This window comes from Drosophila mojavensis, unplaced genomic scaffold, assembly GCF_018153725.1.
Source record: "Drosophila mojavensis isolate 15081-1352.22 unplaced genomic scaffold, ASM1815372v1 contig_136, whole genome shotgun sequence".
Classification (NCBI taxonomy): domain Eukaryota; kingdom Metazoa; phylum Arthropoda; class Insecta; order Diptera; family Drosophilidae; genus Drosophila; species Drosophila mojavensis.
In genome coordinates, this window is record NW_025318667.1 from 26,274,480 (window position 1) to 26,289,218 (window position 14,739).

At 44.4% G+C, this 14,739-nt stretch overlaps 3 protein-coding genes across 6 annotated transcripts in view; 2 read left to right on the forward strand and 1 right to left on the reverse strand.

Annotated features, from left to right (window-relative positions):
* The window catches only part of LOC6584764 (histone deacetylase 4), a 28,276-nt gene extending 19,709 nt beyond the window's left edge, over positions 1 to 8,567 (forward strand). For 3 of the 4 annotated variants that reach the window (XM_032732494.2, XM_015161609.3, XM_015161607.3), the window contains 7 exons: positions 803 to 949; positions 2,739 to 3,658; positions 3,736 to 4,893; positions 4,961 to 5,080; positions 6,290 to 6,724; positions 7,669 to 7,802; positions 7,901 to 8,567. In XM_032732494.2, the coding sequence (XP_032588385.2) occupies positions 803 to 949; positions 2,739 to 3,658; positions 3,736 to 4,893; positions 4,961 to 5,080; positions 6,290 to 6,724; positions 7,669 to 7,802; positions 7,901 to 7,955 (2,969 nt within the window). In that variant the 3' untranslated portion in view covers positions 7,956 to 8,567. The remainder of the gene's footprint in view (positions 1 to 802; positions 950 to 2,738; positions 3,659 to 3,735; positions 4,894 to 4,960; positions 5,081 to 6,289; positions 6,725 to 7,668; positions 7,803 to 7,900) is intronic. The other variant, XM_015161610.3, reaches the window with a different exon arrangement.
* A 2,569-nt stretch (positions 8,568 to 11,136) lies between these two features.
* On the forward strand, positions 11,137 to 13,859 carry LOC6584765 (probable peroxisomal acyl-coenzyme A oxidase 1). The gene is made up of 2 exons (XM_002010371.4): positions 11,137 to 12,593; positions 12,656 to 13,859. Exons 1-2 carry the CDS (start codon positions 11,602 to 11,604, stop codon positions 13,719 to 13,721), a joined length of 2,058 nt encoding a protein of 685 aa, XP_002010407.1. The 5' UTR covers positions 11,137 to 11,601; the 3' UTR covers positions 13,722 to 13,859.
* LOC6584766 (leucine-rich repeat-containing protein 57) lies at positions 13,778 to 14,709 on the reverse strand. Its single transcript, XM_002010372.4, has one exon. The coding sequence runs from the start codon at positions 14,605 to 14,607 to the stop codon at positions 13,840 to 13,842; it is 768 nt and encodes a 255-aa protein (XP_002010408.2). The 5' UTR covers positions 14,608 to 14,709; the 3' UTR covers positions 13,778 to 13,839.
* Positions 14,710 to 14,739: the final 30 nt, after the last annotated feature.

The following is a 14,739-nucleotide window of genomic DNA, read 5'->3' on the forward strand; positions in this document are numbered from 1 at the left end:
TAGGCATCATATATATTCTAACGATAAATTAGCTTAGAGCATTGTTTTTTAATGGTTTTTTTCTTGGAAATATACTTATCCAAAAAAAATTACTAGCGATTATTGATAATTGAGTCAGATTAGATCACTTTCAATGGGAGCTGAAAGCTTACTGAAAATATTATTGAAATATATTCACTATGAATCAATCATAGATCAGCTGGAAGAATAGAAGCATAGAAGAAGGTTGAAATATATATCGTACAAATCAGTTAAAGAAATGGAACTAATCAGAGATCAGCAGGAAGAATTTTAGAATAGGCAATGCTCTATTGCTGATCAGTAAATAGATAGTTTTGGAAGAAGTGTAAGTGATAAGGTCAACGTTATATAAGGCTAGAACTATTAGGTATACGAATATAGCAAAAGATCTGTAGTTATAAAGCTTAGTTTCCTAGATCAGTTAGATTTAAAATAAGTTTGTTAAATCAGTTGAATATTAGATTATTGCTTTAGGTATATTTAGGTATTAGGTATACTTAGACTCAGACTTTATGCCCTTGCTATGCAGCATGTTACTAAACTCGATCAATTGAATGACTAACGCAATTGCCTCAGAGGCAAACCCAAGTGAGGTCCCATCGAGCGTAACTGTAGGTACTCCCATAGGCTACACACACACACCCACCCACCCACACACACACCCACCCATACACACACACACATATGCGCACATCATATATACATATATACTAAAGAGAAACATGTATATGTATATGTATATGTATATGTATATGTATATGTATATGCATCACCTGAACAGCATCGGAGCCAAATTTGCTGAAGATCCGGCTCAAGCAGAGCGTCATCGAGCGCAAGGCACGGATCGGCGGTCCGGCGGGGGCTCGACGGCACGAACGGCTGCTGCAGGCCGCCCAGCGACGGCATCAGAAGAACTCGGTTCTCACAAGTACGTATATCACAATGGAGCAAATACATACACACGCACACACACACACACACACGCACACACACACACATGCATACACATACATTGTCAAAATTCTGGAGGGGATCTGATCGAGCATCCGATTGGGGTCAACCCGCTGGCAGTGGCAACCGCATCGAACCGCTTGGAGCGCGTTTCACTGTTTTGTTGTAATTTTGGAGCGGAGCGCTTAAAACTGGATATGAAAATGGAAATTGAGGCAATTACATAAACACACACACACACACACACACACACACACACACACACACACACACACAGACACGCACGCACGCGCGCAGACAGATGTGTGGCAAAGCTGAAAGCAATGCGCAAAGGTCGTCGGCTGGGTCAGCTACAACAACAACAACAACAACAACAGCAACAACAACAATAGTCAAAAGAGCAACAATGTCCATCTTAATTATCGCGATTATACTGGGCGCCATAATTGTGTGTGCTCTCTCTCTCTCACTCCCTCTCTCGCTCTCTCTCTCTCTTTCTCTCCCTCCCTCTCTCTCTCTCTCTCTCTTTCTCTGAATAAACTATCGAATTTTAGCATTTGAAAACTATTCAAAGATCTATTTTACTATGTAATTCAGTCCATCTCTGCTGTATACATCTATCTCTCACACTCTCTCGCTCCCCCTCTCTCTTTACATATATATGTATATATATATATATATATTTTCTTGAATCCATAATAGATCTATCAATCCATTCAATGATCTCTCCAACATTTCGCTGTGTCTAAATATAAATCTCATTATATACCAAAATTCGATTGTAAAATTCGTAGATTTTTCAAATTGAGCCATCGAAAACAAACCGAAACTTTTCATATGCTATATATAGAAATATAGCTATCTGCTTATAGTCTTTACATATCTCTAAACATAAATATGAAATATCATATTGAAATATTGAAACAGCTCGAGTTTTAGATGATCCATCAGGTTTACGGAGAGAATCTCGAACACTTTGTCCAAAGAAATACAGTAAAATCCGCTTATAGGGTCCGTACGGTTATTGCGATGAAAATTCTGGTATCCAGACAAACTTATATGCGTATAGCGTGTTCCGGGTATTGCGACGGTCCCTTGAGCGTCGTTATAGCCGGGCTCTACTGTAATGCAAATTTGCACTGAAGAATTGAACTTTATGAATTTGTTTTTCGTCCATTTGTTTATCTTATAAGTTTATCAATAAATGTGTATATATGTTTATTTTCTTGAGCAATTTCTATAAACATACACACACACACCCCAACACACACACACACACACACACACACACACACACATACATGTAACTAAAATAAATTCATTTTTTGCTCTCTTTTCGCGCGGCTTTTGCAAGCGAACAAAAAGTTTATTTTTATCATTTTTTATAATTTAATAATTTTTTTTATTTTTTTATTACTGTTGTTTTGAATTTAACACATGTTGTTGTTGCTGTTGCCGTTGTTGTTGTTGTTGTGAATATATTAATCGAAGCTAATCTGAAATTAATCCTGCGTTTTGCTGCTGCCTTTTGCTGTTGCTCCTGCTGCTCCTGCTGCCGCATGGCCAAAAAAAAAAAAAAAAAAAAAAAAAAATACTGCAAAAGAAACATGAAAAGATTTTATTTATTGTACTCAATCATTCAATCACTCACTCCATCTATGGTCAGTCAATCAATCAATTAATCAATCAATTAGTAATTTATGATCTTTATTCTCTCCTCCTCCTCCCTCCCCCCTCCACCCTCCACCGCTTCCATCATCATCAAGATTGCAACAGCACCACAGACTCGGGCCCCAACTCGCCGCCCTCGTCGACGACATTGTCGGTGGGCGTGGTCGGTAGCCGCGGCTCACCGACCAGCGCGCCCATCCAGGAGGAGAACGAGGAGGGCAGCCAGTACCAGCCCGGCCAGCGCAGCAGCATCAACGACCTGCCGCTCTTCAGCTCGCCCTCCCTGCCAAACATATCGCTGGGCCGTCCGCATTTAACCAACGCCCAGGCGGGCCAGGCCAACTATGCCATGTTCGCTGCACTGCAGCAGCATGCGGCCGCCGCTGCCGCCGGGCCCGGTGCACCGCCCGTGAATGTGGCCGGCGTGGGCGTGGCGCCCACCTACTACAATCCGCTGGCGATGTCGTTTGGCGGGCGGCAGCCGGCGCCGCCGCTCTCGATGATGCCCGCCACGGGCATTGCGCCGCAGCCGTCGCCGGTGGTGCGCTCCGCCTCGGCCACGTCCACGTCCTCGTCGCAGGCCTCGCTGGTGGGCGACACGGCGCCGCCGCAGGCGCACGCCGCCTCCCTCACCTCGGCCTCGTCCTATTTGCATCTGAGCGGCACCACTGCCGTCAATCTCCACGCGGCTGCTGCGGCCGTGGCGGCGGCGGCTGCTGCTGCCGCCGCTGGCTCACTGCCGCCCTCCAACAGCCACAGCCACAGTCACAGCCACAGCCACAGCCACGCCCATGCGCTGTACAATGCGCATCAGCAGCAGGCGCAGGCGCAGGCGCAGCAGGTGGCCCACGCGCACGCGCCCATCACGGACGCCCAGGTGGCGCAGGTGCATCTGCATAAGCAGGGCCACCGTCCACTGGGGCGCACCCAATCGGCGCCCCTACCCCTAGGCCATCCCATGCTCACGGGCGCCAGCCAGCTGAGCGTGGTGCAGACGCACTACGAGAACAGCGAGGTATGTCCACATGCACTTAGATATATAGCCAGCCATGCGCCTACATCCATACTAATCCGCTCTCCTTTCTCGGGCAGGCGGAGCGACAGGCGTACGAGCACCAGGTGCTCACGCAGAAGCTGCGCCAGAAGGTGCTCACGCGCAGCGATGCGGCTGCCGCGGCGGCTGTGGTCGCCGGGATACGCGAGCCGCAGCTGCAGCTGCGCGAGGAGGAGGACGACACGGCGGCCGAGGTCATGGACCTCACCGACAAGAAGAAGCCGCCCAAGACGGTGCTGACGAGCACGATTGCCACCAGCACCTCGCAGAATCTGCCGGAGGCCCTGGCCGCCGCCTCCTATCGGGCGGCCGCCAAGTCCAGCAAATTGCGGGACCAGGAGTATTTGCAGCAGCAGCGCGAGCTGCTCTACCTGCACGAGGAGGAGCTGGCCAAGGACCTGATGCGCCCGCTCTCGCGCACCCTCAGCAGCCCCCTGGTGCCGGGCCATGGCCTCAGCCAGATACCCGACACCGGGCAGCATCCGACGCCCATCGCTACGTCCTCCTCGGCCGATCATATTCCGCCCGTGAACCTGTCGCTGCCCCACAAGCGCCAGCTCTTCAGCAACGTGTACGCGGCACAGCTGCGACAGCATCAGCAGTCGTCGGTGGAGAGCGGACTGCCAGCGCACAAGAAGATCACAACGGGACTGGCCTACGATCCGCTGATGCTGAAACACGCGTGCATTTGCGGCGACAACGCGCCCCATCCGGAGCACAGCGGGCGGCTGCAGAGTGTGTGGGCGCGGCTGAACGAGACGGATCTGGTGAAGCGATGCGATCGACTGCGCGCGCGCAAGGCCACGCAGGAGGAGCTGCAGACGGTGCACACGGAGGCGCACGCGATGCTCTTTGGCTCGAACCAGGGCCAGCTGACCCGGCCCAAGCTGGAGAGCACGCTCTCCGCGAGCTTTGTGCGGCTCTCCTGCGGCGGCCTGGGCGTCGACCTGGACACCACCTGGAACGAGCATCATACGGCAACGGCCGCCCGCATGGCCGCTGGCTGTGTCATCGATCTGGCCTTCAAAACGGCCAAAGGTGAATTGCGCAACGGCTTCGCCGTCGTCCGTCCGCCCGGCCATCATGCAGAGGCCAACCTGGCCATGGGCTTCTGTTTCTTTAACTCAATTGCCATCGCCGCGAAGCTGCTGCGCCAGCGCGTGCCCGAAATGAAGCGCATCCTCATCGTCGATTGGGCAAGCCAACTCTCCTACTTCCCCCTTCTCGCCTCGCATACTAACCTCCGTATCTCTCCCCCTCTAGGATGTGCATCATGGCAATGGCACTCAGCAAGCATTCTACCAAAGTCCCGACATTCTATATCTTTCCATACATCGACACGATGACGGTAATTTCTTTCCCGGCACTGGTGGTCCCACTGAGGTAAGGCCCAAAGCTTTCGCCCGATATCCCTATTGCAAAAAAGTCGACGCTTAATGGTTCAGTAGGCAACCGTAAGCCACTTCAGGTGGACTATCGATAATTATCGATTTTCAGCTTGAAAATAGAAAATTGAAAATATGTGAGGGACCTTTAAACTTTACTTCCTTTGTCATCCGATTATATTTAAGTAAAAAATATTTCACATCAAACTCGCTCTCACTAAAAACTATTTTGTGTAAGGCTACATATGAGACCTAAGTTATATGATCCATAATCTAAGATTTCTGAGCGACAAACTACTGCCGATTGGTTGCCCTATGAAATGTGCTCTACGAGCTTAGATTTGTGATATATTATAGAAGATCTACAATTTATGATCTGTCTTAGCTACGATCTACGGGTCTTCATTTCACGTTCTGCATGCTTCAAGTGTTTCAAGCTTCAAGAAAACATAATATAATTATAATATAATATATAATAATAGCAGTAGAATTCAATTTAGGGCCAACCATATACCCGAAAGATCATATAAGTTTGTCTGGGGACCAGAATTTTCGTCACAATAGCCGTACGGACGCCATAAGCGGAGTCGTCATAACCGGATTCTACAGCATTTGAATTTTTAAGCCACATATTAACTCATTCTATTATCTTGATCTGCTCTGTCATCTTCTATAATCTTTGAACTATGATTTATGATCTATAACCAACGATCAATGATTTACATTTAAAGAGCTATTTCTCTGATCTATTCTTTATGATCTATGATCCAAAATATATGGTATATCAATAACGATTCCCGATTGTTGATCAACGATCTATGGTCTATGATATATGTATATATGTATATATGTTGTGTAATCTTTGATCATAAATCTATGTCAATCCATCAGTAAGTCCCTAAACACATATTAAATGTGGGATCCATGCTCTTACATGATAAACGTTATGATCTGCGATCTTCTCGTGGAATCTGTTGACCGAGTAAATTCCGTTATTATATGCATAGCTGTAGATGGACATGCTATAAGAACAACCAGTGCTACAAGCGATTTATATCATAGGTTATATATTTAAAGTAGAACATGTATAATATAGGACAGTTAAATGACATTTAATTGATTGTACATTTTGTATTCCTTTCTCACTCACTCTCTCTCTCTCTCTCTCTCGCTCTCTTTCCATCTCGCTCGCATTTTGGGGCTGCAGTGTGGCTCCGGTGCTGGTCTCGGCTACAATGTGAACATCTCGTGGTCGGGCGCTCTGAATCCACCGCTGGGCGACGCCGAGTATATCGCTGCATTCCGTACCGTTGTGATGCCCATTGCCAAGTGCTTCAATCCGGACATTGTGCTTGTCTCCTCCGGCTTCGATGCGGCCACCGGGCATCCGGCTCCACTTGGGGGCTATCACGTATCGCCCGCCTGCTTCGGTTTGATGACACGCGAGTTGCTTCAGCTGGCCAACGGCAAGGTGGTGCTGGCCCTCGAGGGCGGCTACGATCTGGCGGCCATTTGTGATTCGGCGCAGGAATGCGTACGCGCCCTCCTCGGCGATCCGGCTGCCCCCATAGCGCCCAGCGAACTGGAGCGGCCGCCCTGCCAGAACGCCATCAACACGCTGCAGAAGACTATTGCCATACAGGTGAGCTGATTAGCCCATATGTACATATATGTATGAATCAGATCTCCAAGTTCCATAGAATATCTTAAAGTACAGCTGTATTATACAAGAATTGGCAGCGTTTCATTAAAATCAGGCACATCTGCCTAAGGAATATTTTAAGATCTCTGAAGACTAGTGAATTTTTCAAATTAAAAATCCATTTCCTTCGATTTATGCTATTGCACTATATCTATAATAGTTTATAAAATATAGATCCTAACTCAAAAATTGAGTACTTGATCGTGTATTGCAAATTAGATTGAGATATCAGAGACTTTTCGTTGTGGTTTATTGTAACTAAGTAAGTAGCGATCAAGTATATACATATATGTATGCAACATATACTTCATATATGGCTGCCTGATTCCAATATACGGATCTGTTTATAAATCACATACACATAATTTTATCATATTGATTTTTGGTTCAACTCTTATCTGAAGCTGAATTGGTTGTTGAAAAAACAATAGATACAGAGAGACATAGATACTAAGATACATTTGGATATATATAAACAATGATATATAGATACATATAGACTATATACACAGGCACAATCATTGTATAGATTGTGAAATCAATGATATATAGATACATATAAATCTTGATGGATATACAGAAACATTCATTGCATAGATATATAGATACAATGATGAAAAGCTACATGAACATACAGATACAATGAAATATAGATAGATAGACATACTAATACAATCATTGTATAGATACATATATAGATACATAGTTACATAAATATGTAGCCACATAGACAGATACAATTAGATACAGATACATATGTAGATGCGTATATCTATATATTATTATATGATATTCCAATATATATATGAATAGATACACAAATACATAAATATATCTATATATGCATAATCGAGTTACTCATTCTGTTCTCTTTCCTCATTCAGCAAACGCATTGGCCCTGTGTCCGACTGCTGGAGCACACAGTCTGTCTGTCCGCGCTGGATGCGCTGAAGATCGAGCACGATGAATCTGAAACGGTCAACGCCATGGCCGGCCTCTCCATGCAGTCGCTGCACAGGTGAGCAATCAAACAATACACATATATATGTATATATATATATATATGTATATACATATTCATATATTCATATCTAATACTTCCCTCTCTTGGTGTAGAACGCTCTCGCGTGATGATTCCGAAGAGCCGATGGATCAGGATGAGACCAAATAGACGAACGCGCCGCCCTGCAACGCCGTCCACGTCGCCTGCTCAACGGACTCTATTTAGTTATTGTTGTAGTTGAAATTAATTGTTGTTTTTATTGTTGTTGATGTCATTTGTTGTTGCCGTCGTCGTCGTCATTATTGTTGTTGTTGATGTTGCTGTTGTTGTTGTAATTGTCATCATCACGCGATCGTCGTCTGTCGCTTAGCTCCATCTCTTTCTTTTACTCTCTCTCTCTCTCTCTCTCTTTCTCTCTCCATCTGTCTCCCTCTAACTCATTCTCTGCTCTGCACTCTCTGTCACACTCTAACTGTATTTGATACGCACAAGCCCCGACAAACACACAAACTCAGAGAGACTGAGAGACAGCAACAAATATAACAAATCAAATAGAAATGTAACCATGGAATGAGAAGGGGAAGGAGCAGAAAGAGGAGGAGCACCTGGAGGTGCAGATGAAGCAGCAGATGGAGCAGAAAAAGATCCGAGGCAGAGCCGGAGTAAAAAAGCAAGAAGTAGAAAGAGCTGGAAACAAGGCCTAAAGTTCAAAACGTGGCTGTGCCACTAAAAGCAAAAACAAAAACAATTTAAAAATAAAAACAAGTAAAGTAAACAAAACTAAAAACAATAACAAAATGTAAAGAGTAGAAGCAAACGAAAAGCAAAAAGCAAGCGGAAAGCAAAAACGTTTAAGAATCAACACAGTTATATAGAGTTTATATAAATATATAAAAGTATATATACATACATATGTATGTATGTATGTATATATAGAAATAGGTTAAGTCAAATGTATATATATATATATATATATATATATATATATATATATATGTATGTATGTATGTATATGTATGCATATATAGCTATAGTAGATCGTATTGTATGTGAATTAACGCAAGTTTCAACTGAAATGATAAAATAATAAATATAATATATAAATGTATGTAAAGATCAATAATTGTAATGCTAAATGTTAAAATTGATTCAAAGTCTATAAACAAACAAGGCACACACATAAGGAAATACATATGTACGTGCATACTATACCATATAAACTACTATATAAAGCCTGCATTTGTTAAAACGAATATTTGTAAAGAGATGTATGTATATATATTTATATATATTAATATATATTACACAATTGATATATATGCATATATATATATATATGTATGTATACTTAAATGTTGAACGTGCAAAAAAAAACTATTTTTATTTCTCGATTTATGTCTGTTGTGTGTAGCTCTATTATTATTATAATTATAAAGCTTATTATAATTACAACTATTTTAATTATTATTATTACTATATATATTTTTTTTAATGTATACATATGCGTGTTATATATAGATATATTTTGTGTATGTGAATGTTGAGAGTATGTGTTAAATTGAAATTGTAGCTCGATTGATAAAGTTATGAAAGTTAATGTTAAGTATATAAAATGAAAGTATAGCTGTAATACGATATGTAATATGATCCTATATGCATATACCTACATATATACATGTGTAATTATGTGTATATATATATATGTATATATATATATATATATATATATAATTATTTATATGTGTATATATGTGTGTATGTTAAAATAACAAATGTGAAATATGATTGTCAAACGATTATCTAGAATCTTTATTTATTAACTATTATGATTATGATGTTTTTTATGATTATAACAATTTGTTTTTCTTTCTTGTTCTCTTCTTGGGAGTGTGCAAATAGCCGCAATTTGTAGTTGTTCTCATTTCATTTAGTTTTTGTTTCTTGTGGCTTACATTAACTATTTAATAGATGGCGTGTAATATCTTGTTTTCGTTATAAAGGTGTATCTGTGCGTGTGTTAGTGTTAGTGTAGATTGGAATAATTGGACACATGATGAATGCACAGCAAAGTTGTTGTAATAGTGAAAAGCGCATAACTGTAAAAATAACACTAATCGAATAACCGCAGGCATACATATATATATTATATATATGAGTAACTTCGAGGGTAGTCTGAAAAGTTTGCTAACAATATATGGATATTATTTAAATTTAAAGAAGAATTTATTTAGTTTACATATCTTTGTTTACATTCAGACCATTTAGAAATATATATGTATATATATATATGTATATATATGTGTGTGTGTTTGGACATCTAAATTCAGATCTAAATTTCTATTTTGATCGCAACACGCAAATAAAACTAGGCGAACGTAAAATGAAATCTGTTGATAAGCTGGGCAGGCACCCAGCAATAAAAAAATGGTATAACGAAAAAACTAAGCTTAGATATATCCAAGATCTCGAGAATCGCTGTAAGACCCAAATACTATTTTGTATGCATGTATGAAGTGTGAATGTGTTTGCTTTTGAGAGAGCTATTAGTAATATATATATATATATATATATGTTAATCGAGCACAACGAGAGGATAGGAGCCGAGAAAATCTGATATGAGGCAACAAAATGTTAACAAGCGCTAAAACAATAATTGAATACAGCAACACAATATTCAAGTGAAAATTCAAATGCAAAATGCAAAATACAAAATACAAAAACATCTCCTCATTCCCAATAAGAGCTATAGACCGAGTCGATCGTTATCGATTCACTCCAAATCGGGCTGTTGTCCAGTTGTTATACTAGTAATCGTAAAATTGAATGAATGTTAGTCGAAAATATTTGCGATGATTTTTATTTCGGGAATGACAGCAATGAAAAACGAAGAATAAACAAATATTTGATATATAGTACAATATGTGCATGTGTTTACATAGTTTATAAGCCGAGAGTTACTTTGTTACTTGGACTCATCAGCTGTTACCCAACTCGATTCGTATAGACCGGCTAACGCACATGAGCTGTTGTTTAAGTTGCGCCTGGTTTTGAATCGGGCACAATTCATGAAATATTTTGTCGTTTTAGTATTAACGTACTTATATATGCATATACAAGTAATAACAAAACAAAATGTCTGTGTCGCTTTTTCTATATATATAATAATAAATGAAAACAAAGTGAAAATGAATACCACGAGTTTTTATTGCCTATTTTCAAAGATATTTCGAATGCATGTGTTATGACGCGCCATTTGCATAAAAGTGTGACCAGGCGTACAAACGACAGAAATCCACCAAATCCAATAAGAAACAATATTTTCTCTTACACTTGCTGCTCTCATTTTTAATTGTCATGGCAGCAATATGAACAGAGAGTCCAATCAGACTGATCCATCAGCGTCTCGTAAACATATATTCATATATAATATACATATGCATATGTATACGATTTCCCCATCTGGTGCAAAGTACTAAACACGCCTTATCGCCAGTTTATATGCTGTTTATTTGTGTGCGGTGAAAAGATCAGCCAACAGTTGTCTGCCATAAACTAGATGAGTTCTGGAATCGGCCTTCGTCTCTTTCACTAGCACTGCGTTAAAGGTGCTTTAATTCCCATATTAATGTCAACAAGAGATATGCATATAATGCATAAACGGGTCCAAAGTAGTACGCGTATCTTATCGATGCACAAATGTGGCATATGAAAAGATCAAGCTGTAGCTGATAAGCTGTAGAACCTGTTCACGTCCAGTTAGTTGTTGGTAAGACTCTGTGAACGACGCACAGAGCTGTGGAAAACACACAGCACAATGGAGGAAAATAGTGGTGAGTGTATTGATCTGAGGCGAGAGCGCGAGGCGGCGACAATTGTCACCGAAGACTTTGCTGTGTGGTGGGCGGGTGGACGTGGGCAGCTGGAGAAGCGCCGTGAGCTGGAGCAATACTTCTTCAGCGATCCCGAATTCGACGATGTAGCATCCTTCAACTACCTGTCGTACAAAGAGCGCTACGAGCATGTCCTGACGAGGGGCGCCAGATTTATAGCCAAGCTGCGGCAATGGCAGGCAAAGGAGCAGCAGTCCCAGCAGCAGGAAAAGGATAAGGACCGCGTGGACATCGAAGAGATATACGATTTCCGTCGGTTGCTGACTGGTCCTCTGGGTGCGGGCCTGTTCCCGCAGAGTTTCCCGTTGCGTCTGCACTTCGCCATGTTTCTGCCCACGCTGCTGAACCAGGGCGACGAGGAGCAGCAACGCCGCTGGCTGGCACGCGCCTGGAACATGGATGGCATTGTGGGCACCTATGCCCAGACGGAGCTCGGTCATGGCAGCTACATACGCGGCCTGGAGACGCGCGCCGACTATGACGTGGAAACAGAGGAGTTTGTTCTCAATACACCCACGATAAGCGCCTACAAATGGTGGCCCGGCGGCTTGGGCCATACGGCCAACATGGTCGTGGTGCTGGCCCAGCTCTACATCCGAGGCAAGCATTACGGCCTGCAATCGTTCCTGGTGCGCATACGGGATGAGCAGACGCACGAGCCCCTTCCGGGCATCGATGTGGGTGACATCGGCCCCAAAATAGGCGCCAATGGTGTGAACAATGGCTTCCTGGGCTTCCAGAACGTACGCATACCACGCAACCAGATGCTCATGAAGAATGCCCAAGTGCTGCCCGATGGCCAATTCAAGCAGGCTGGCCAGCCGCTCCTCCTGTACGGCACCATGGTCTATGTGCGCGTCGTCATTGTACGGGACGTAACGTACCAGCTGCTCCAAGCGGCGACCATTGCCACGCGGTAAGTGCGAGGAGGCATCCTTGGAGTGACACATCTTATTTGCATTTGCTTCCGCCTTGTAGCTACTCCGCCGTGCGACGCCAGAGTCCCATTGAGCCGAAGGCAAAGGAGCCCCAGATCCTGGACCATTTGACGCAGCAGGCGAAGATCTTTCCGCATATAGCGCGCGGCATCTGCTATCGCCTGGCGGCGGACGTCCTCTGGGCCTTCTATCAGCGCGTCATGCAGCAGGTGGAGACAAAGGACGGCGCTGGCCCGCTGGCCGAGCTGCACGCGCTCAGTTGCTGCCTCAAGGCTGTCTGCACCCAAGACGCCCTCGATGGCATCGATGTGCTGCGCAAATCCTGCGGCGGGCACGGCTACATGTCCTCCGCCAACTTTGACAGCCTCCATGGCCTGGCTGCCGCCGCCTTCACCTACGAGGGCGAGCACACGGTGCTGTTGCTGCAGACGGCCCGCTTTCTGATGCGCCAGTTCACGGCTGCGATCAAGCGCAAGGTGCTGCCCGCCAGCGTCAGCTATCTGCGCAACGCGTCGCCTCTCAGCTGGGGCGGCAATCTGCTCGAGAATGCAGCCCGTGCGCTGGAGATCAGCGCCAGTGAGCAGCTGCGCGACGCCTGGCAATGGCAGCAGAAACAGCGCCAGGCTCACAGCCGCACTGAGCAGCAAGCCAACAACTTCGCTGGACGACGACTCGCGGCGGCGGCTACACTGCATGGCCACGCCTTCTTGGCACGCAACGCCCTCGAGCAGCTGGCCCAGCTGAAGAGGAGCACGAATCAGGGACTGTTTGTGCTGCTGCAGCAGCTGGTGGAACTGTTTGTGCTGGACACATTCCAGCGCCAGCTGGGCGCCATACTCAAGTGGAACAGCGTTAGCGGACAGCAGCTGCAGCAGCTAGAGCAGCGCTACGAGGAGCTGCTGGGCGCACTGCGTCCCAATGCCGTGGCTCTAGTCGATGGCTTTGACTTCCATGATCGCGTGCTCAACTCAACGCTGGGCTGCTGGGATGGGCGCGTGTACGAGCGTCTGTTCGAGGAGGCGCGTCGCAATCCACTTAACCAGGAGGCTGTCAACCGCAGCTATCACACGCATCTGAAGGCACTGCTGCAGTCGAGCAAGCTATGAGGCTTTGTGACTGGTCTCTTTATTGTGGATGGGCAGAAAACAACACAGAAAGCATCACGGTTTAAGCTAATAAATTAATTATGGAATATGATATAATATATATAGAAAAATATAACATTTAGAACATCTTCTTCTTAACCGCCGTGTATCGCTCCATGTAGACGTCGTAGCCATCGAGATCGGTGAATTGTTTCGAATTGAACAGATTACCATCGACGGCTAGATTAGAGATCTTAGAGTCCTTGAGGATACGCGGCGTCAGTGCAATCGCCTGCAAACAGTTCTCCTCAAGCCTAAGCGTCTTCAATTTGGGGCAATCAGCAATTTCTTCGGCCAGGGCTGAGATTTGGTTTTGATTGAGGTTCAGCTCGGTTACATAAAGGTTGCCCACCTCGGCAGGCACGTCGGTAATCTGATTTCGCGACAAGTCCAGCACATCCAATTGCTTTAATCCACAGAGCATCGTTGGGAATTCCTTGAGCTGATTGTTGCACAGATTCACGGTTTTGAGGTGCGTGCAATTGTTTAGTGACTTTGGTAGCTTTGTCAGGAAATTGTTCATGAGCAGGAGCACCTCCAGTTTCACCAGCTCTCCGACCACCTCGTTCAGTTCCGACAGTCGATTGCCACTCAAATTGAGGTGTTTCAGCATCGTTAGCCTACCCAGTTCATCGGGTACACTTTCGAAGCGATTCTCTGACAAATCAAGGGTCTTCAACACATTGGGATATGACTTTAGCTGCGGTGGGAACTCCTGCAGCCGTTGCAACGATATTTTGAGCACGCCCGTCTTCTGTGCCGTCTCCAGATGCTGTTTTATTTGTTTATTTCCCATGTCCGTGCTCCTGCTCAACTCTGAGCTATTGATGGTGGATATTGATCTCATATCGATATATCTATCGATGGCTCTCAATTTTGCAATAATATGCGATATTTTATCGATATAGCGAGCACGAACGATATCGATAGGCTATGGTTGCTTTGGAAAGCGAACGATATCGATGGCCTTTGGTTATTC

Bases quoted from the DNA above. Each gene is read 5' to 3' on its own strand.
- LOC6584765 (XM_002010371.4), top strand. From the start codon at position 11,602: ATGGAGGAAAATAGTGGTGAGTGTATTGATCTGAGGCGAGAGCGCGAG. The intron at 12,594-12,655 runs GTAAGTGCGAGG...TCCGCCTTGTAG, and splicing joins GCGGCGACCATTGCCACGCG to CTACTCCGCCGTGCGACGCC.
- LOC6584766 (XM_002010372.4), bottom strand. From the start codon at position 14,607: ATGAGATCAATATCCACCATCAATAGCTCAGAGTTGAGCAGGAGCACG.